The sequence below is a fragment of the Ahaetulla prasina genome, chromosome 2 (genome assembly GCF_028640845.1).
Source record: "Ahaetulla prasina isolate Xishuangbanna chromosome 2, ASM2864084v1, whole genome shotgun sequence".
Lineage (NCBI taxonomy): Eukaryota > Metazoa > Chordata > Lepidosauria > Squamata > Colubridae > Ahaetulla > Ahaetulla prasina.
This window is the reverse complement of record NC_080540.1, coordinates 79,717,451-79,741,722: the sequence shown is the minus strand read 5'-3', so window position 1 is coordinate 79,741,722 and position 24,272 is coordinate 79,717,451. Positions and strand designations below refer to the sequence as shown.

Genomic DNA, 24,272 nt, shown 5'->3' with positions numbered 1-24,272 from the left:
TCCTTATTTAAATGTCCTGTTATGACTGAGTAATATGTCGTTATCTTCCCCCCAAACACCCCCCTCCACCATTTTTATCCAATTTCTTAACTGCTTTTGGTGGAGGCTATGGAGAAAAAGCCTTCAATTGAGAACCAATCAGTACTGAAGCCATATCTGAACTAGCCTTGCTGAATTGCTACTATATCCAGGTTGCCCAATGCCTACTCTTAAACTTCTAAAGTATGTCTCTTGTACACAACTTGGTATTGTTGGTATGCTTCTGCACTGGCTTGCTATTGACTTTTGGATGGTCCACTGATGCTACCTCTGCCCTTTAGCCTGACTTGCTATTGCCTCTATAATACAACTCATAAACCGTTGCTTGGCTATGCTGGGTATTTGCTGGCATCAAGCCCTCAGAAGAGGACATTCCCAAACTAAGGCCACGGAGAAAGGAATAAGAGCACAGAATATGCAATCCCAAGGCAAAAATAAAACAAAATTTCAGACTGTTTGATGCCAAAAATATTTTAGCAATAAATCCAGAACATATGTTGGAAAAGTTACAAAATATCTAAAATTATAGGTAGTAGCCAATTATATTTGTGATCAGGACAATGATAGACAGCCAACCAGTTTCATGTAGCCCCTGCAATAATCTTCTGATACTCCATTATTCTCATTATACTACTAAGCTTTACAGTAAATATCACTATATAATGCTTTTCCTTACCACCACCACCACTGTTATTATAATTTCTCATCATTTTCATATTGATATTGTTTCCTGATTGCTTATTTGTACTCTATGACTATCATTAAGTGTTGTACCCTATGATTCTTGATGAATGTATCTTTTCTTTTATGTGCACTGAGACCATATGCACCAAGACAAATTCCTTGTGTATGTCCAATCACACTTGGCCAATAAAAAATTATATTCCTATTCTATTCTATTCTATTCTATTCTATTCTATTCTATTCTATTCTATTCTATTCTATTCTATTCCATTCCATTCCATTCCATTCCATTCCATTCTATTTTAGTTCACCCACTTACAATGTGCCTCCAATGAACAATTTAATTTAGAAAAAGAAAGTTTTTTAAAATATATATTTATCCCTGACCTAAAATTTTCCAGTTTTCCAGTATACACCAGCTTCATTTTTCCTAAAACAAAGTGATGTAAGATCTGGTTCTTAAGAAAAGTAGCAAGTGTTCCTCATGTGGCAGGGAACATAACAGCATTTCAAAATAACAAAATATTTCAGAACAGCAGAATTATTTTTTTAAAAAACCTCTTTTCATAACAAGTATTTAAAAACCATTTTTATCCTGTTCACTTTTCTTTTACTCTTTCCTAAAACATACACTAATGTTTCTTTTTCTTCATGCAAAAGAAGTAGTCAAAAGCAGAGAGAGAGAGAGAGTGAGGAGAGAGAGAGAGGGAGGGAGGGAGGGAGAGAGAGGGAGGGAGAGAGAAGGAGGGAGGGAGAGAGAGACAGAGAGAGGGAGAGAGAGAAAATGCATAAGGGGATCCAAGACCGTATTCCATCAACTGTTATTCTGAAACCACCAAATATTACGTGAGAGCTAGTGTATTTTCTGAAGAGGGAATAAACACAAAGAATCTCAGTACAGACTTGCAGTGTATGTCAATCCTAGTACTGTTCCATCTCAATGCTAAGAGTGGCATACCTGTTTATACAAATACATGGTATGACTAATAAATATCATTGAATAGTGAACTGTAAAGAAACTTATACACTGTATCAATGCTGACATTTCCTTACAAACATTAAATTCCTTCCAATGATTAATCTGATTTTTAAAAATTTCAGCCTGATGATCTTGTCCTGCTCTTAATTTTAGTGGAGAACAGAACCACTGGCTAATCACCATATGGCGATTTCTAAATATAAACCAACACCATACCTCCTTGGTCTTCTCTTATGCAAGCTACCTCCTTTAAATGTTCCTCACAGGGCTTGGTTTCCAGATACAGTAACATCGGTTTCCAAATACAATTAACATCGGTACTTGTTAATTGGTTCCAGCAGGCACAATAAATACCAAAAACAACAAGTACCAAACAAAATTTTCTCATAAGGAATAAAGTATCAGTCATGAAGCAACTGACACTGACAAATTCGACTCTTGCATGTCGAGTCCCAAAAACAAGTACTGGGACAAAAATTTTGCATCAAAATGCATTGAGTACCAAATTCGACGAGTTTCAAAGCAGTTGAGTACAGATGTACCAATGTACTTTTTATCCTGATAGATGTTCTCTGAACGTACTTCAGCTTATCTATGTCCTTTGAAAGCACAGAGTGCAAAACTGGATGGAGCACCACCCCAAGTGCAGTGCAGCCAGCACAGAATAAAGTGGAGCTGTTCATACTTCTTGTAATCACAAGGCAATGACTCTGTTAATGCAGTTCAAGAGTACATGAATCTTTAGTCACTACATCATGTTTGCATACGGTAGTTTATTAGTACTTCTAGATTCTTCACACACACTTTTCTCCCTACACAGAAGTAGGCCTTTATACATCTCATAAGTGACCATTATTCTATTGACTGCATCCCAAAATTCAAGCTTGCTAAGTTATTCTAGATACAGATATTGTCTTCCAAGGTACTTGCCCATCCCCAGTTTAATATCAGTGGCAATCCAGATAACCATCCATTTTATTTCATTCCCTAACTTATTTATACAGATGCTGAACAACATTGGGCTGAGCACAGAGCCTCAAATAGAAATTTCTCTCTCTGATAATCCAGGTGCCTTTCAAGTGTGACTGTTTTACTAGCTGCAAGCCCAGCAGATTGCGGTACTTTGAAGCCACATTTTTTCATCTTCCTCACATGACAGACCTTGTCAAACACTTTACTGAATTCAAGGCACTCAGCATCCATAGCAGTCCCTTCAATGCTTGGTCTATCAAGCCAGTCCCGATGCCATTAAAAGAGATAAGGTTAGCTTGATACAATTTGTTCTCGTCAAACTCACACTGCTTTGGTAATAGCAGTATTCTTTCCTAAATGTTTGTGTCATGTTGCTTGATAGTCTATTTTTGTACCTTGCCCAACAGAGATATTAAATTAAGTAGACAGTAGATTCCCAGGTATTTTGTCTTCATTTTTTAATAATGGGACTAAGTTTGCTCTTCATCAATTTGTACTCTAGATACAAGCACTGATATGCCAAACTGATTCAGTGAAGTAGGCGGAAAGAAATGCTCCGACATAATTTCCAAGCTGAGTTTCAAAGTTCAGTATTATCTTAGGAAAGATTATTTCTGTTCTGAGTTGAAAGCCTTCACTAGAGTCTGCTTTGCTCTCAGCAGCAAACATTTATGCAAATCAATTTATTGTTGTTCATCCCCCTCAATAATTTATTAAAGAACTCCTACCTACACAAGGATTTTTTTACTTCAAAAAGTTCAATAGTAGCAGCAAGAAAATACAGGTAGTCCTCGACTTATAGCAGTTCGTTTAGGGACCATTCGAAGTTACAACATCTCTGAAGAAAAGTGACTTATGACTGTTTTTCACACTTATGACCGTTGCAGCATCCCCATGGTCACGTGGTCAAAATTCAGATGCTTGGCAACTGGTTCATATTTTTTACAGTTACAGTGTCCCATGATCATGTGATCTCCTTTTGCAACTTCCTGACAAGCAAAGTCAAGGGGGAAACCAGATTCACTTAACAACTGTGTAAATTTAAGAACCACAATGATTCACTTAACAACTGTGGCAAGAAAGGTCATAAAATGAGGCAACACTCTCTTAACAAATATCTCACTTATCAACAGAAATTTTGGCCTCAGTTGTGGCTGCAAGTTGAGGACTACCTGTATCGCCATATCTGAGCACATCTATTGTGGAGAAGTGGATTGTAACAGCAAATGGAACTTTGTGTGGACAAACAATGACATTAGTTCCACTCTGATCTCAAAACAATTTCCTTGGCTCAGAATTTTTTAACTGTACATGTAAGTTGCACCAAAGTCTGGATGATAGAATTTGGAGTTCAGCAAAAAATGCAGTCTGTTCTCCCCTAATTTATACTTCCGTTCACCACAGGAGGGCACATTTCCCCTATATTAACCCCAATATGAATATGCAAGTTTGCTCTGTTGTAGGACTAATTTTATACAGTATACTATTATGTACTCCAAAACCTTTAAATAATATTAAACACAAGAAAAATAAAAACATTATCTTTCATGAAATGTTATAATTCATTTCATATTTCCCTTTTGGCATAAACTTACTCTTCAATAAAGACTCGGTAAGTGAGAACAAAACAAAATCTAGATAATGAATGACTGGCATGAAATGGAATATTATTGCTTGAAATCCTTCACTCTGGCGCTCCTCCATCTGCTTCAGCCCCAGTCCTATCAATAATGTCAGTAGTTTTGTAACAATATTCCTAGTAGCTTTAGTGCCATTAGCTGCACTTGAGACAAATTTCTGGAGTTCAAGGGGAAAAAAAATACTTCCACTTTTTAACTAGAACTACGTCAATAAAAAAGCCATTTTTTAATATGAACTGAAAGTTTAATGGCATTCCCTTAGGAATGCACCATGGCCTCTCTCAGAAAACAAAACACAGCAATCAAAAATTCAAATCACTGCCAAGTCTGGAGTTTCTAAATTGCGTGCACATTTATATTAATGGGTCAGCATAACACCACATACATTTTTGGTAAGAGAAATAAAAGCAAAGAAATTCCCATCCTTGTCCCCTTCCCCACAAGTAGATTTGTAAATGTATATTGATGGAATCAAAATTGCTTCAAAAGAGGAGATAATTATGCTTCACACAAAGATATAAATCAGATTGCTATTGGCTATGGGAACCAGACTCTATGTCTTGTGAGGAAATTGCCATTTCTAATCTTGGCTATAACTGTGATTATATCTGTCACTGCTAGCTCTGTAGCCCAAACTGGAAACTCCCAACATTCCTAACAATTCCCATGAAAGTAAACAGTGACTCTTCCTATCATCAGCTGTGACTGGATAGACTCTCAATGGAAGACTCGGGGTCCCTGAAATCTTTTTGCAGACATACAGAAGCAATAATTCCAAGCAATTGTTGTTGTCATGTTGGGGAGAAGTTGTAGTTGTCAGTCTGCCAAGTAAAGGCACAACACCAATCTTAAAATGTCCTTCTCAAAGTGAATGATAGGAACAAATTCCAAAATAGCACTCCACATTGGGGCCAATATTTTATTTAGTCCAGCATCCTCACTATGCTCATCCAAATGCCAGCAGAAATCCGTAAGCTAGATATGAAAGTGAGGATCATACTATCATTGTTAGGTGAAGACCTCACACTTCTCCTGCATTGCACAAACTGCTGGCCCCATCCCACTGTCTCCTTCCCTGACGGCCCCAGAAAGTGCCCTTCATAAGAAAGGACTGTCACAACCTACTGCATTTGCCTCCACTTCAGCTTCTCTTATCTCCCCCCTGCACACTTGGCCAAGGGAGCTGCTGGCCCATTGTGAGGCCTCTGAGAGGCCTACACATGGAGGCATCATGAGATGTTGTGAAGGGCCAGCAGCTGCCTCAACCACACACCCCTTGTCAGAAGTGAGAGAAACAAAACAGCAAATGTTGGCACGGATGGAAGGCACAGGCAGTGGCAGTGGAGTGCGGGGCAGCAAAAGAGTGGAGATAGGGGGGAAAATAGGTGAATGAGGGAGAGTTGAAACATACTCTCTGGCCGTAGATGCGGATAGAATGTCAAACACCCACATTTTGATCACCTGATTACTGGGGCACTGCATCAGTCATAACTTTGAGGACTGATCATAACTACAATTCACTCAGCACCACTATAACTTCAAATGAGTGCTGAACAACTGGTCACTAAGCAAGAACGTCCTGTAATTCAGTGTATAACTCTATTCAAATATGAACTAAGAAATGCTAAACAGTCAAGTTTGAGGAATTAATATAAGGTAAAAGATATGTAGAGGTATTCTAAAAATACTTTTATCAATAGCCAGCTTGTAACTTACTTCAATACAGAGAAATGCTAACTTCAGTTTATTCCTTTAAATTGAACAATAATTGAACTACTTAAATCTAAAATCCGTATGTTGATCCAAATCTCCCCACATTCCACTAAGTTATATTGCTAAAATAAACAGAAGAGTTCCAAATCAAGAAGTCAGGAAAAGATTGATACAATGGAATTGGCAATATTAGCAGGATTTTTTGTATAGCAGGAACATATTCCTACTGTTTCTTAAGAAACATCCAAACAATTTACCAGTTCCTGAAAGTCTCTCCCGTTTTTTATTTAAGACCCAACCTTGAATACTGCATCTTATTCTTATAGCTGTTGCTATAAGAACAACTCGGGGAAAAAGTGAAAAATGCTCCAAGAACTATGATGGTGATTAGGGGACTAGAAATAGTCATATGAAAAGAGATTTATAAAATCTGAATTCTTTTTACATCAACAATGCTCAAATAAGATATAATATTCAAGGCTGGATCGAACTAAAGCAGAATGAAATGAAACTGATATTTATTTTTTTATTTCTGTCTTTTAGGGATGTTAGTATTATTATCAAATTTATTTGCTGCTCATCTTGCAGTTCAAAGAGACTCTTATTAGCCAAACCACCAAATTTGTGCCTTTTAAAAATTTAAAAAGCATTTCTTTCATCTATTCTATCAAGTCATTAGTAAAAAATATTGAAAAGCAGAGTGCTAGAAATATTTTTTTGGGAAATTTGAGACTTAGCTCTAGTGTGATTAAGGAATCATTCATAAATACTTTTTGAATATGATTTTTGATCTAGCAATGTATTCGTTTTTAAGCATTTAGCCCATACTTAACTCACAAATTAAAATGTCATATGATCTTATGTTTTGCTGAAATATGTTATTCCCACAGTTTATTTAAAAAGTTATTTTTAAAAAGTGGGCAGCTCTTATAATGGCTGTATTGAACTGATGTACAATGGATTCTGCTGCTGATAATGATTTTATGTCTTTTAAATAGATTATGGAAAGTTTTACATGCTTGCATTTTTGACTAGTTTTTAATTGTTTTTAACCTGTGTGAGGTATTATGGATTAATTAAAAACTAGCACATTCATGTTCTTAAGACTGTCCACAATTTGTTTTGATCTGCCTGTGATTGCAGTGGGGACAAATCAAACCATTCAGTCAGTCAATAACTCCTGATCAAGCTGATATGGTTGAATATACTTTTTGGTAAACCTGAGGCATAATCCATTTAATACCAGTAGCCCAGAAACCAGTTCTCTTTTGACAATACCACCTGATATCAAATACCACCTGATCTCAAATCATTCACAATATTTTTCTTTTCTCCTCTGGACCAGAAGATTGGAAATTAACTTATGAATATTCAGTTAACATTTAACATGAAGTCTAAGCCTTGACTGAAATTATTTATTTACTTACTATATTTGTATGATACTAATTTCTGAATGCTCTGAGCAGGTAGCAATCAAGACATCATTTTAAAAATCCCTTGAATAAAAAACAGTATCCCCAATAAAAAGCAATTAAAATTTCCAACTTCATTGTAAGGAATCATGGAAAAACAAAGAAAAACAGGTATCCGCCCCTGCATCCCAACATTTACAGCATGCCTTCCATCTGGGTTAATGGAAAAGCTAGCTCTTAATAGCTCCTCTGTAACCCAGGAAGGAACGAGTAGATTAGGATTTCCAAACCATAGAAAGCTATTGAAAATATCCATTTCAAGATCCTGTCAGATGCATTGACAAATGGATGTGATCTGAGCTGAATTGTATGCTATAAACAGTCAAATGGAGAAATAATATAATAATTCAAGCAATCTCTTCAAAACACATTTTTGAAGCAAAGAAAAAAAAGTTTTGCAGACTGAAAAGTCATTTTGCAATTCAAAACTAAAATTCAGGTTTCATCCAATTTCTTCTATAGGCTTAAACACATGGTAAATATCTTTATTTTTCAGAAGATTCCAATTTAAAATAGTAGTTATGAGTATACCTCACATAATATTAACTTTGAGTCCAACCACAAATGTCAAAAATACTAAGAATGCTTCAAGTACTCTACTAAATATGGTAAGAGTTTTGTAGCATGGGCCTAGACTTATTTTTGCTCTCCCAAAGCAAATTTTTTTTTATTTCCTCTGATCCGTCATAATGCACTGTTTTTGTATAATTTGTAATTTTATCCATTACAGGAAGTTCATAATTAAATTGAGAAAGCCTAATCTTTTCTGCCATCTGTTCTGTGACAATTATTTTCTCAATGTCACATAAAAAAGGTAAAGGTTCCTCTCGCACATACATGCTAGTCGTTGCCGACTCTAGGGGGCGGTGCTCATCTCCGTTTCAAAGCTGAAGAGCCAGCGCTGTCCAAAGACGTCTCCGTGGTCATGTGGCCGTGGTCATGTAGCATGACTCAACACCAAAGGCACACGGAACACTGTTACCTTCCTACCAAAGGTGGTCCCTATTTTTTCTACTTGCATTTTTACATGCTTTTGAAACTGCTAGGTTGGCAGAAGCTGGGACAAGTAACGGGAGCTTACCCCGTTACATGGCAGCACTAGGGATTTGAACCGCTGAGCTGTCAACCTTTCGATCGACAAGCTCAACGTCCTAGCCCCTGAGCCACCGTGTCCCTTTCAATGTCACATACATAAACTGAAATTGAAGCTATCTGATGTCCATCTTAGGTTCTATCACATGGGTCCTGCACCTCTCTAATTGCACTAAGTTGCACGCTTTGCCAGGAGTGTGCAATATACAAATATGACAGATAAATGACAGTAATTATTGAAATATGATATCAAACAATACTTTCTTCACTTAACTGCCTTCAACAATTTTCAGTTTGTAGTATACATTCCTTAAACATATTAAAGTGAGAATGTATACAATGGCTCAACTACTATTTAGAGCAGTTTTAATTGATTTCTTAGAAGTGGAATTAAGAAATAAAGGATTTATAGTAGCTTCTGGTTTTGCTGAGTAACAAACAATGCCATTACTAATTAGAACTCTTTCATCCAAAGAAATAGAAAAGTTCATCAGCAAAATACCCAGCACTGCAAAAAAAACAACTGCTACTGGAGCCAAATTTCAAGCTTATTATTTCCATTTATGTTGGCTAGATCCCTTCACCAAATACATAGATAAGGGGGGAGGTATTTTGAGATGATATAGCACTATACTTCTAAGAATGTTTCTCATGTATTATAACCAGTTTTATAAACATACACATATGAAGTGTTTGTGTATTTGTGTGGGGAGGGAGGGAGGGAGAGAGAGAGAGAGAGAGAGAGAGAGAGAGAGAATAGTACAAAATATACTTAAAAAGCACACCTGGTGACATCTGCCTTTATTTGCAGACTAGTCTAAATGTCTCTGCTATACTAAGCTTGAAATGAAAATCTCTTTTTTTATGTAAGAAGTATAACAAGGTGCTTGGCACAATTAGCCTTAGGGATATTCACTGCTTTGACCACAGGAGAGGGATATAAATAGGCTGATTTGTGCCTATCTGGAAAGCACTGGTGAGGAAACAGGATCAGAAATTATTTAGAGACAGAACCAAGTGCCTAGACAGATTGGGCTCAGCTGTTGATAGCTATCTGCAGAGCTACATAAAACAGGCAAACATGAAATTAAAATTTCTCATGGATTACGCTTCAGGCATTCTAAAAAGATACTTGACCCCCAAATATGCCAAAGTAACAACTTGGAAGAATTGATTTTATAACTGTTTACCAGGAGTGCATTTCACATCTTGAGTTCTTTAAGAGTTTCCCTTACATCATTTTGTATCATTTTAAAATATTTTTTTAAAAAAATCACAACTCCATGCTAGCTAGAGCTATTGAAGTAAAAAATGCAATAATTATTACATAGATAACATTTATAGGATTATTATACAGTTTAAAATCTGTATGTTAACAGCATAATTAAGTCAAGTCAATTTCATAATTAACTATTAGCAAACATGAACAGTTTTGTATTTAACGGATGTATTCGTATTTATCTTTGTTGTTGCTTTAATAAAATTTCACTGATCAAATATTTGGAATCAAGATGATCATACAAGCCAAGATCAGAACAATTTTTATTTGCACCCATCTTCATGCTATGCTGGAATTACAGATTCCTGTCAGCCCTCCCAATTAAACCAGATAGGAAATATGATTCTACTCTCCCACAACCATTTTTAACTGCTGTTTAAACAGGAAGGGGGGGTTTCTTCATTTTTTTCCTCTGACCGTTAAGCCACTGAGAGCTCCCCCATCTCTTGTCTGATTGTTTTCTAAGCAGCATCCCTCCCTCTCATCACTCAATGTTATTCTCATATTTCATAACAATTCCATTTAAATTTTGAAAAGTAGATTCAAAAGAAGCTAGGGTCTTACTCCAGCTAGAAACCAGGAGATAAGATTCTGAATTGGCTTAACGTAGTATAGCAAAATAATGAAGCAGAAAGAAAAAGCTTACAGATGGACTACATGGGCAAAGGGTTCATCCACTAATGCATTCTCAGACAAATTGGGTCTTTGAAAGATAAAAAGTTGAAAATACATTTTGAATTCTGCAGAGACGTGATTAATGTGAAATGTGCTAAGGGACTACTCATGCAGCAACTGATTTTTTTAAAAATATGAAAACAGAACAGAACATGGATGACAGGGGTGTTGGCCAGCTACAGGATTTTTCAATATTTTCATTACCCAACTAGATGACATGAGAAGCTAATAAACATGCTACAGATGAACTGAGGCCAATTCTGAGATAATCTTGGTCTCCTCGCTTCTATGTCCCCTTTACTGGATCATTCTCAGTTCTTTTCACTTACATTCTGATTTCCTCACTATATCAAGGTTTCATTTTGACCTTTCTCCCCACCCCAACCCCTTTTATCAGGCAGCGGCATGAAATCTGTTTCTTTTTCTCTCCTTCTCTTGCAGATGGCTGGGCTGCTCTTAAGCAAGGTGCTGGCCAAAATTCCAAATATGCCTTTCAGGAAATAAAGGCTGGAACTCTCTGATCTAATGTATTTGCTGCTACAAACACAAAAATGCCCAATTTAGGAAAGTAAAGGAAGAAACATTTAACAGGTATAGGAGAAACATTATTGCCACAGCCTCAAAAAGGGTGAAACATAGACTTTCTTTGTCTTTAGGCTAAATGTCATTCTCTTTAGAAAAACAACAGAAGGTAACGTGAAAAAAAGCATTTTTTCTACATTTCATAAAAATGGAAGTGAATCCCAAAATAATCTAACCCAGCTGCCTGTCCTAAGTAGTTTTATACATATTTTAGTTGAGAAGTATAAGATACAATGAAAACTGTTCTGCCTTATAATAAACTCTGCATAGGAAGTTCAGGATACACTAAATACTAAGTCAGGATCCACACCCAGTATTAAAAAACGATTGATTTCAGTTAAATAAAACAGTAGCAAATAAACAAACTCGAAAGTAAGAAATGAATGTATCAATCCATAGAGTGGAATAACAGAGTACTTACCCTTGGAAATCAGTATCAACAAGGAGCCTGACTAAAATTCCTGTCACAGCAACAAGGATTGGATAGTGGTCTACACTTTCCAGTCCTACAGAAGAGAGCAGAGGTTCAAAGTAAATATTAATAACAATGCAGACTTTCCGAGAGCCTCTTTTATGACTCCTGATGGAGGCACAGATGAAGACCAACTAGTATAGATCCTTACCAAGTAATATCATCGGCTAAGAATCTAGAATGTAATTATTGGTTAATTCAATTAGGGGTTTGTTTTAAGTCTTTAGCTCAGGGGTGTAAAACTGCATTTCTTTGAGGGCCGGATCAGCATTGTAGTTCTCCACGGCCAGCTGGGGAGATGGGACGGACACCTCCTACAGCATCCTGTTTGCCAAAACAGGATGCAGGAGGCCTGCATGCAGCCCCCCCCCCCCGCCCCATTTTCACTAGCAGAAGCATTGTGATCTGGTTCTTTGCTATTCCCAGACCGGCCCGCGGGTTAGATGCGAGCCGCTGTCCTTGAGTTTGACACTCTTGCTTTAGCTAAACTCCATTTCCTCTCTGTTTTGAGCCATTTGGACACATACATATATAAAAAGATAAAACAGTCTTCTCCTCACAAATTTTAAGAGGCAAGCAACTAGTAATAGAGAGAGCACTTTGTTTTTCCGAACATCACTACTTGGTGTCTAGAGTTACAAAGATACCTGGAAAAAAACCCTGAAAAAAAACTGCAACACTGTGGATATTTGGAAGCTTTCGGAAGCCTAAGGCGAGAATGAGACCTGGCTTGGAGAATATTGCAAAGTGGCCTCAGTAAGAAGGCCTGGTATGGTCAGTAGCCACGTCACATAGTCTGGGCGTACCTTTCAGCAGTTGAAGAAAAATGCAAAGTAGGTGGGGCACAGCAGCTCCTGTGGAGCGTAGGGAGGCAAGGGCCATTAGGGTTTGGCACAATGGTGCTGGTATCATTGGATGTGGGGCCTGAGGTGCCATTTCTCAGGGCAGCAGCATATTTAAAAATTACAGACTACAAGAACTATCTAGAGAAGGATGATATATTGGATATACAACTGAAACTGGTTGGTATTTTAAAAGGAACATACAAATACAATTCAGGAGAGTGACCTGGATAATTTTTCTATACTGGCTTTACAAAGGAGGCTTGCTACAATTTTGAAGGTTCTACCGAGGAAAGACAAAGAAAAAGGAAAAATATTAATTTTTAGGACATTATTTGAAGGTATTAAAAATCAAGATTGTTAAAAGTTAAGAGAAGGAATGTAAAGTTAGTTTATCTGATTAAGATTTAAAAAGGTAGGTTGTTCTCTGGTAACCCTTAATGGACTATTGCCAATCAGGCCTGAATGACAAACCTGTTCATAGATAAGAAATGAGATATGGGAAGAACAAATCATTTGTTGTTGATATGTTACTAAAATTGTTTATACTTGTGATGAAGGGGCAAGTTACATCTTCTCTCTCTCTCTCCCTTTCAAACACACACACAAACACACGTTAGTTTTCTTTTTTTTGTTTCTTTTCTACACTTTCTACTTTTTATTAGTTTCTATTAGCTTTTAGTTTTTAATTGTAATGTCTAATAACATTATTTTCTTTTCAACAAGATAGATTGTTGTATATCTTATTGTATTGTTTTGTTATTGTATATCACGTTATCTTTATAAATATATAAAAACAGTTTTGCATTCAAATGCACTTATGCATATTCAATAGTATTTCTATTAGCTTTTGGGGCATACCCAAGATATATTTCTTCTCTATGGATTACTTCGTATTTTAAAACCCTTGCTGTGAGAACAGATCTCTTGGCCTTGAGTAGGCCAGGCACATGGCCATCCTCTAATGGCTCCTCAAAGTTTAGAGCCAAAAGATCTCACATCCTATAGCCGTAGCTCTGAGCAACCAAGGGAGAGTCAGCATAAAGTTTTTCCGAAGGACTAGATGTTCTCTTTCATTTTCAGATGCGCTTCTTGGGTCTTTATATTAATGACCTCTGAGAAAGAAAGCAGGTATAGAGTAAACTACACTGAGATCACAATCTGTGGTAAAAAGTTGGCCTAGAATTACTCCTCATGTAAATTCTCATTTCTTTCCCCAAGGGACTGGAAATGGGAGAAGTTGTTGTGAAGACCCCAAAAATGCTTAAGAGCCTTAGATACATTTCAACCAGCAGGAGAGCCAAGGGGAATATCTTCAATAAACAGGGATATTAAAATACTTTATGCCAGGTTACATTATTTGCTTATTTAGCCCAATGTTATGTAGACTGAATAGAAGAGTTCCATATGGCTCCCTAGAATTAGGGAACTTTTTATCATCTGATTCCTAAACATTTTAATCCTGGGATATCCAAAATATGTGTTTTATCACAAAGATACAATTTTTCTTTGGGAGAGGACTGCAAAAAGGAAAAAAAGGCAGCTTACCTGGCAGCCGAAGATTCACCACTCTGTCAAACAAATTCCGCTCAGCTGTTACACGATTTAGCACCTGATTTAATAGCTGTAGGAAAAGGGAAAGAAGAGTGAATGCAGAAATAGAGTTGAGTGCGTTCTGCTTGCACACTTGCTTCATCAACTGAACAGCAAAGCTCAGACAATCTAACACTGTGCATATGGTAGAAACATTGAATTTGGCTAATGGCATGAGCAAGAAGTTTAAGTGTGGTTGCTTATTCTTATTCTCTGGCATTTTCAATCTTCAAAAAAGTATTAAAAAGTCAGCCCTGAATGGAAAGGCCTGAATGCATCACAGTATTCTGTATAGTTTGAATTTAGGTCCTTAAATCATTTTGTTTTTCTTTTTACGGCCCTGTAATCCCTTTTATCGGGTTAGCATCGGGGCAACTGAATGGTACTGAGCATTTAGTGGCCAGATGCCCGTAGGTCCTTTGATGAATATTAACATAATAGTAGCAGATACCAACCCTCATAACAGTCCAGAAAATATGTCCATAGCTCTCAATGAAACAGTGACAGCAGATCAGAGTCTCCAGCTGTGAAATTATAATCACATCTAGGTTCTAGATATTTCCAGTGAAATAAATATTTTTAGCTCTTCATTCTTTTGGATTATGGACTTTGGGGATAGCAAATAACAGAATCCAACAAGATTATGTGTCAAGGACACATTACCTTGAGTCTCAAAGACCATACTGTTTTAAAAAACCAAAATAATTGATTGCTTCCAAGAGGTTCCCTCCCTTTTTTTATATTTTATTAATTTTAAAACAATCAGAAAGACAAAAACATAAATAAAACAATACAAAAATACAAAAAAGAATTTTTTTGTGCAGAACTGTGACCATAAAACAGACTTAGACGTAGTTAAAATTTGGTGAAATAAAATGTATAGAATATAAAAACTTTGTAGTGATATGTAGTGTAAATGGTCACAGCCCTTTTTTTTAATAGTTAACTTTGGAATGTAAAAAACAAGTTGTTTGGGCTGAAGCCCAAATGTGTGTGACAAAGCTATCTGTATCATTATCATGTATGTGACAAAGCAATTTTCCAGAAATATTTGAAAAAGGAGGCTGTACAAACGTATCCCAGTTTATGCATATGCCTTTTGCTTCCTGTTAATATCATTGCCATCTACCCTATTTCTTCATGTTGAATATATGGATCTGGCAACATTTAAATATGTTCTTATATTTGGCAAGAAGGATGATTTACTGATGTATTTCAATCTAGAGGCTTTAACTAAATATAAGAAGGCATTATGGCATCTGAAAGAAGAAAGCAGGGAGAAAGAGATTGGGATGATTTATCAGAGATTTAAAGATATACCGGTATGACAATGTGGTTTGTGCATGCATTTAAATGTGCGTGTATATCTTTTCTCTGATAAAGGAGAATATGTGTAGCTCAGGATTGAAACGTGGGCTCCTTGGTGCTCTGTGAGCTTGGTTGTTTTCTTGCAGATGTATTATTACCCAAACTAGATAATATGATCAGTGCTAGTCCTAGCTACCCTGATGATGTTACCTAGTTTGGATAATGAAGTATCTGCAAGAAAGCAACCAAGCTCACCAAGCGCCATGGGCTCCTTATTTTCTCTCTCTATTTTCTTCTAAATAGAATCAAATAAGAACGGTAAAATCAAGATATTTCTCTTGCAGCAACACATTACAAGTAATGACTGCAAAAAAAATAATTTTATTGGGGAAGAGAAAAAATCCGGTAGTTCTACATATATCATCCTCCAATCTGTTGATAACCAGCTAGACAACTTTTTAGAAGGCAATTCAGAAGCGAAATTGTGAATTGTGACATGAGTTGGTCATTAGCTATTAGTATTTTTCTGAATTACGTATATGTGCCAGGAAGTATTTGATATTCCACACACACAAAAATACCTGTGCAAGTCTCCTGAGTAATAGTTCTGAAGAAGGACGATTCCAATCCAAAAAGATCTCTGGAGCTAGAGTGACAGTCATTTCCAAGACCCTGAGAAGGCTCACTGACAAATCAAAGCAAGTTGCACACACCTTCAATTGGCGACTATCTACGAAGTTTCTTTCTAGGCGTTCTGCAGCTTGTTGGATCTATCCAGACAAGAGGATGCAACTTAATAGGGGATGGAAGAAATGGGAAACACAGAACAAATAACCACATCTCGAAAGGTTGAACTATTTTGATTCAGCTAGTAATCAGCAAAAATAACACCTGGAACATTTTGGTTACTCCAGGTATAAGTTAAACAAAATCTAGACATGTAGAGCAAGGCTGATGTTTGTTGTTTCCTTTCACACCTCTCTACGGCTCTTACATGGCATATCCCACGGGCCTTTCTCACACAAACCCAAACTATCTATTCTCTGCACAACTAAACTGCAAATTGGCTCAATCCCTGCATTCCTAAGAACCTCTGCCGATTTTGCTATCCCCTAATAAAGGATAAATCCAGTATCTTATTACTTGTTTGGAATTAGATTTATGCTGGACCATAGACTCACCTCTTGAATCATGCCAATAAACTCTGAGAAGGCCCAGTTTAATTGGTTAAGGACACTATTGAGGAAACTAGGTGCCATTTCTTGGTCACTGCGCAACAGATCCGCCATGTGTCGCTGCAGCAAGGTGGATGGACATGGCTCTGTAAGAAAACAGCAGATTAAAAAAAGTCCTCACTATGAGAAAGTGCTGGAAATCATTAACCTACAATCACATCAAAGTGGGGAAAAGCTAGAATACATTTGGCATTCACAGGTGTGCATCTTGTACTATAAGCAATTTCATTTTGTTTCTTATTTTCTTCATTTTTCTCTTTTCTTATTTAACAGTAAACATTTCTATTAAATCTTTTTATAGTTTTAATAGTTGAAACTTTTAAGTTTTACAATGGACAATGGAAAAAGGAGAAGAAAAGAAAGAAACAAGAGCTGAAAAATAGCAAAAATAGCAAATTGTATGTACCAGCAACTTAATTCAGGGAGGCAAAAATCTGCTGATGTCCTTTTTTTCTGACTTCTATGCCTTCCTCTTCACCTTCCTGCCCCCATCTGAGCAGATTGTTTTGATGTCTAGAAACAAATTCTAGTGTAAAAATGTTGTTTGTGTGTGATGTGGTGATGGGATTTGTTGTTGATCACAGATCTGTAATTCTGAATTGATACTTGAGAAATATTTCTCTGGAGTGTTACACTGCAGTATTGCATGGAGAGACTGTTACCTCTCTCAACTGACCCAGCATAAATGTCATTCTCAACTTCCTAATGATGAAACATTCTCTGTCACTGCAGATTTTCAGTATGCAGAGAAGGCTAAAACTTACATAATGCCCTTGCAGCAAATCTGAAGGGATATTTTTTATCTCTCTGATTTAAAGAGGAAAGTTCAAGCTTGAAGCATACACGTTCTCTCAAAATGTGGCACCTAAATGAAGCTTGGGCAATCATATGTTCAGCTGCTCTTAATCTCCCCCAACTTTAATAAGTTCAGTTTTTGTGTGTTTTTAAGTAGTTTTGGGCAATAAGTACAGGGGGAGTATAAACTTGCATGGAAATGGGGAAAGCCTTTAAGTAATAGCCCTGTGCCACGTTTCTTATCTATAGGAGTATTCTGTTGAAAGGCTTCACTTCTCCCTCTTCTCCATTGTCATGGCTCCCCTAGGTCATTCATTAAACTGGCTAAAACTTTAGTTTTCTTTTGCAGGTCTTCTTCACGGAGGGTTATACATTGTGGTAAGGTCACATTATGGAATCATATAAATTATAATTATAAACAAACAAGTAAATATTTAACTGTTTTTTAAAAAGAAAAGACAGGAAGTCAGAAATCTAGGGGGGAATTCAGTCTATTCATGAATCCTGACACCAAGCCTACAAACACTGCACATTGAAACAGGCTGTTACAGTCCATGAGGCAGAGCTGAAAAAGCAACTGAAAAAGAATTTCAAGTGACTGCTTCTACATTACTCTTCTCTCCTTGCAGCGTTAGAAAACTTAGAGCAAGCAGATATTGAATCAAATCATACACTTTTACAACATTCTAATGGTCAACTTTGATGAAAGAGACACCCGCTGGGGCAGCTAAAGGAAGATCTTACAGCTCTATGCTTTTTTTTCTATTTTCCAAACATTCTTCTACAGGTTTTAGAAATATAAGGAAAGAAAATCAGCACTGAGGAAGCATTTTCTTTTACAAAGTATAGCAATGTATAATGTTTCCCCAAGTATAAAGGCAATTTGGTAATGATATTTCTTCTAAATAAAATGCAGCATTCATATTTTGCTGCTATTATTATTATTATTATTATTATTATTATTATTATTATTATTATTATTATTATTATTATTATTATTATTATTATTATTATTATTGCCACTGCTCCAGAGGTTCAAGGTAGGCAAACAGTACTCCTGTCTTCAATTTTATACCCACACTAGCCTATGAAGTAAGTTGCTTTAGAGATAATGAGTGACTCAAAATGTCAGTAAGCTTCTATGGCTAAATTTGAGTCTTGATCTCTCCACAATCTAGCTGAGTTCACATTCAGACAGGTACAATCTCTTAACTAAATGTTACTCACAAAATACTGCACATATTAGGACACTGCCTATTTGCAGTTCAACTGACAAACAATCATTGTCACAGGAACTGTTTAAAACTTTCCCAGCAATCCTCAGGTCCAAAAACTCAGACAGGATGGAAGAACTACCTAATAAAGAACTATAAGAGATAGAATAAAGTAAGCACACAAGTATTAAGCACGGAATTTTACTAGCATGTCTCTTGGGTGATATTTTTTTCTTTACACAGGATCAGATCATCTGTTGTAAAAGCTACCAAAAAAGTCCCTATCTTGTCCCTATGCTGAAGGAAATGTACATAAACTGTCCCTCAATAAATAAATTTGTGATCAAAAGATTGAAAAATCCAAGAAAATGTTAATCATTTTGAAGTAAGGGTACTTTAAAAATACATGAGCAATCCTACCAGGCAGAAAGACCTGAAGGTTTTCAAATTCAGAAATTCCATACCAAGGTAAAAACCAGAGAACACCTGACCTTCTGCAGTTGCCTATATCCTCTTTCTCCTTGCACATAAGAAAGACTTTGGGGAGATGGAGAAGGCTCGTTCCCTTTGGGGCTAAATTAGGCCATCTCCTTCAATTAATTTGGTATTAATTATTCAAGACTGTACACCTCAAAATAGCAGAGAGAAGTATCAGTAGCATGAGGATCTAATGGCCTGCCTTAGATCTTTTGGAGCCTCCCAGAGAAACAAATACCGAACTGTCAGAGTTTGCCAGCAACAAAAGAAGAAGAAAAAATGTACCATGGCCCAGGAGGTTTCACAAGCTCATGGCAGGGATGGAGCACCACAATAGCCTCAACAAAGCCCACTAAACTACATATCTGAATCAGAATTGGACATGACTTTGATGGGCAGAAACTATATCTTCTGATCTTTCCAGTTATGTGTTTGCTGGAGGAGAAGTTTAAGAAAAAGGGGGCAGGAAAGAATAAAAATGAAAAGGACAGTAAATGGCATGGTTATAAGAGGAATGTGTGATGAATAGCACACAGGCAACAGACATATATGCCGGCTGTGCACTCACTCAGAAACTGCCCTCCAGTTAAAAGCATGTATATTCATCCACCTTGATGCATATATGATGTCATCACCATAAACATAAATACAACTTTTAAGGCCATCATTCAGGATATCCAATCACATTGCCTTACCCTCCTACTCTAGTTTCCAAAGGCTGAGCCTCTTTTACAACTGACCACTTGTCTAAAGCAAAGCAAAGAGAAGAGAAGAGAAAAGGACCCTTTTACCATTGAAATTTAGTCTGAATATTACCAAGAAATAACTCCTAGGTCCAAGAAATAAAGAAATTATGGTATACAGATGAAAAATGCTGATTTATTTAAAGAAAGAGTAATTGGGTATTACTGCTGCCACTTTCTCCTGAGCTGCAAGATAAATAATTTTTAACCTTGCTTTATATGATTTCTCGGAATGACTGTACATAAAGGACAGAAATTTTTTCATTAGCTCAAATACCCTTATCAAATGCACAGATGTGTTTTGTATGGTCAGAGTTGGAAACAGCCACTGAAGACCATTAAGCCAGTCTCTTCTCAGTGCAGTTTGAGGGAGTGAAGTTAGGGTTGCTATCTGCATTTTGGCAAAGCAGCTGCAGACAGGCAGAAACTTTCTCTAGCCCACTTCCCTGATACAGTTTATACATTCATGCACATCTTTATTCCCAGGCATCCAAGCTGGTGTTGCAGATGCTTGTGGTAATTGAGCCATACTCTGGCATTTTCAAGAATGTGCTGGTGTCCAGAGGCAGCCTCATCCCACCCAGGTTCTTAGCTTAGAAAAGCAAACACTAAGTGAGGAAGGGGGGCAGCGTGTAGCAGGAAAGATGATAAGCAAAAGCATACAGACAGGGAAGTGGAGGTGACGTCTGGAGATTGGCAGCAATTTACAAGCGGTCAAGAGCACTATTACTCAACTGCCAGGACCACAAGCTATGGTGAGCAGCATATCCTGGGGGAAGTCCTGCCTGGAGCTTGGAGCTTTGCCTGGAGCCCAGGAGTAACTAGAAAAGGAGCAACCACACTGAAGCAGCGCCTCATCCCAATGTTTAGAAAAAAGCAAAGGTTGTATGCTACTTTACAGAGTTTGAGACTTCTGTTTGAACTGAGCATAAAGGGCTAAATATTAAAGTCATCTTTACATGGCAAATCACCTTGCAAGTCTAGAAGGGTTATATACAGTGTAGGAATTCCAATAAAAAACATTCTGGTCAGATAGCTCTCTTGTTTTAACATACCTAACAAAGCACAACCTATCATTTCTCTGTCAAATTGCTATTAGTATATTTGCTTTAGTAACATTCAACCAAAATGTGTCCATACTATGGGTTAAATACACAATTTCATGTCCTGAATGCTGTAGGCATAAAGAGCAGGTTTTGGCCTTACAGACTAGAATCGAATTACCCCTTCATTTTTCTTTTCTCAAGGCTAAACATTCCCAATTCCTAAAACTTTGGCTTCTCAGTATTAACAAGGTTAGCAAGCCCAATCTAAAACCTGGAGGAATTTATTTCTTTTTTAACACAATAACAACCTATATCAACCTAATCTCACAAGTGTGATTCAAGTAAGCGAAGAATAATACAGGACTTCCAAATTAAAATAGCAACTATTAAAATAGAAAATTAGACAGATGTAGAATAGCATGTTTCTGGTTTGCTAAAAAAGAGAAACCAAAGCTCCCCCTACAGCCTGTAACTACAATTTCTCAAACTTCCAAACAACTTTTGCAAAAGAATCGTAAATGTGGTAATTCTGGGAGAGTAGTCTTAGTTTAGAATACCATGTGATAAAGGAAGAAAATAATGAACTTGTATATAGTATTAATCTATTGGCTGAGTGCATGACAGAATTACATATAATAAAGGCCATTTCCTTAAAGGGGTGGGGGGATAGGCACAGCCTTCCAGGTCTACAGCATCCCTAATGAAGACTTCCCCCAAATAATCTTAGTCTTTTACATTCATTTAATGTTACTGTTTAATTTATAATCTTGGGAAACTCAAAAAACGTTTTACACTTTGCCCACCTATCTGATCATATTCCACTACAATTTCTGTACAATTTTTACTGGAATTTTAAGACTGTATCTGGTGACATGCTGAAAACTATGGAGGGATTGACAATTATTGAGGTCTTCTTAAAGTCTTAGAAGCAAAAAAACAACAACAACCCAGGGAGTTGAACAGGAAGACAAACAGTTTTAAAAAATACTATAATTGTCTTGTCTCTTGCTAATCTAAACATATCAAAAAAACAGCAAGCTAATCTGTTTTCCCCGGTTGACCAAATGAAGGGTAGAGAAAATGGCACTCGGGCAGAGCCAAAGTTTTCTCTTTGTTGTTACTTTGTGTTCTGCACATTTTGTATTTCTAAAGTTCAGAAATACTGACACATATATCTACTCACATCTAAACACAAGCAAAATTGCAGCCTAGCCTCTCAGTAGCTTAAAACTCCATGGAGACGGAAGAAAACTCTAGCATTAAGATGAGGCAAATGTTCCTGCCACAGCATAAGCATCTCCCTCAAAGTTCTAAGATTCACATCACCAAACTGCTTTCTTGGTGATTCTGTCTGAGCTAGAGCAAAGGCAGAACTTATTGTCTTTGCCACCCAATAAACATGACCATGTATGCCAAGCTGATCTGGGAACAGCACAAATGCCATGGGGAAGGAAGGGCTTCAGCCGGAATAAGAGACAACATATCTACTGAACTACTAAACATCATGAGCTTCCAGTTGTCAAACCTGCTTGGCAATGGCAGTAAAACCTCTGTAGTATCAAATAAAGTGCCAGAATGTGGCATAATTGATATTCATATACATTCATACCAGAAAACTGTTTTCTCTTGCTACTAGAACTAACAGTTGACCAGAACAGGGGGGAAAGCAACACTTTCCTATTCCCAATTCCCCACTCACTTTGCAAGCTTGGCAGATTGGCATCTTCCGGTTTGGTTTTCAGCAAATGAGGAAGCCGTGTGTACCTGTATCCAAATCCACAGCCCTAGAGGGAAAGGGGGGGAGGGGGGAAAGGTGCTTGGTTCCATTACTTTTCACAAGAAAATCTGAGACTCTCTCACCAGAAATAAGTGTGCAAACAGTAATAGGAGAATTCATGCAGAGGGCACCTGCTGGTGTTAAAGCAACCTGACCCTGCTAATCCAGCTGAGAAACAAAAAAAGAATCTATCCTTACACGCCACAGTCGTACAAGAATCCAGTTAGTCTGTGCCCAAGGTCTTTGCTCATATGGGGCCAGCAGATTCCTCATCATGGATATTCGTCTGCCAAAATAAGACAAACAATCAGCTCCTCAACAGGGAGAGAGAAATACAAGGCAGGAGAGGAGTAGAAACACAATGCAAAAAAGTAGAAGAGGCCATTTTCATCCATGCAAGAACCATAGGGAATTACAAAACTTGTGCCTAGCCTAAGGAAGAAAAAAGGCAACCTGTTTTAGGACATACATTTTTATTCAGGGAAGAAAGAACCAAGCACTTACTGATCTTCTGGAATTCTCTCTACAGCCCGAAGTGAGTGGGGATAGCAAACGTAGCTGGCTAATGCTTGCATTAGGGAGTCTCTAATGTCTGAATACAAAAAAGAGAGAATTTTAATGAAACAGAAAATTTAATTGTAACTCCGGTTATGAGAAAGCATTTTTACTGGAATAATGGGAGGTAGACAAGAAGCCAAGACAAAGGAATAAACAAGATATAAATGATTTCATTCTGCATTAGACTGAAAGTCTATATATAAAAGAAGCAACACCCCCATTGCTATTCCCAAAACGACAACCGGAAATCAAAGAACATTCAATAACCATGAATTTAGTCTGCTGTTTTTATTCTCCACAGCCCATCATGGACATCCTACTGAGCTTCAGATCACTCTCAGCGTCATTTTGAAAGCCTCAGTAAGAATGTCTGACAAAAATTATTCTCCCATCCCAGAAAGAGAGAGAGGATCACAAAAACAGATCAAAAAGAGGGGGAAAATAAGTGGTTCCACCCAGTTTTGTTTTTAATCCTCCCCAGTATTTCTGTCACTGCCACTGATCAATTGGGATCTAGTTCCCCACTCCCCACTAGCCCTGGCTTACAACCAAGAAAAGACATGCCTTAAAAGAAGAGTGACCTACCTGTGCCTACAATTCTTGGGTCAGCAAAATGCTTGGCTAAAATGGCAGCGAGGCGAGTCAATGTATCTTCATAGCCTGAAAAGAAGTTCCAAATACTAAAGACTGCAAATGTATAGAAAATTTCTGCACCTGCATTTTCACCAGTACAGTACAATAAAACAAATGTCCACAATTACCTTTTTTTATTTACTGTAATCTTTGTTTTGAATTCCTGGGAGGCAAACCAGAAATCCAGCTTTTAATGATTAAAACAAAAACAAAGGATAGCAAGTCTGCGTCTTTCCCCATTCAAGGCAAATTTGCCATGCAACTACATGACTGATGTTTGTACTGAGCTAATTTTATTTAGTGTGGATTTTCCTGGATATACACGAGTGTCTCTACATTTATATGGGCACTTTATGAAAAGCTTTATGTGTATTTCTGGATTATTGCAATAAAGACATAACATATTTTATGTAATGTTTTCTACACATTTCAATCCCATGCAGAACCAGCTA

At 37.1% G+C, this 24,272-nt stretch overlaps 1 protein-coding gene across 1 annotated transcript in view; it reads right to left on the bottom strand.

Moving 5' to 3' along the window:
* The window catches only part of RNF123 (ring finger protein 123), a 102,749-nt gene that overhangs the window by 32,576 nt on the left and 45,901 nt on the right, over positions 1-24,272 (bottom strand). The window contains exons 28-35 of the mRNA XM_058172706.1: positions 23,773-23,847; positions 23,134-23,221; positions 22,828-22,915; positions 22,552-22,636; positions 16,524-16,663; positions 15,924-16,112; positions 13,990-14,065; positions 11,549-11,633 (exon numbers count right to left, since the gene is read on the bottom strand). Of these exons, the coding sequence (XP_058028689.1) occupies positions 11,549-11,633; positions 13,990-14,065; positions 15,924-16,112; positions 16,524-16,663; positions 22,552-22,636; positions 22,828-22,915; positions 23,134-23,221; positions 23,773-23,847 (826 nt within the window). The remainder of the gene's footprint in view (positions 1-11,548; positions 11,634-13,989; positions 14,066-15,923; positions 16,113-16,523; positions 16,664-22,551; positions 22,637-22,827; positions 22,916-23,133; positions 23,222-23,772; positions 23,848-24,272) is intronic.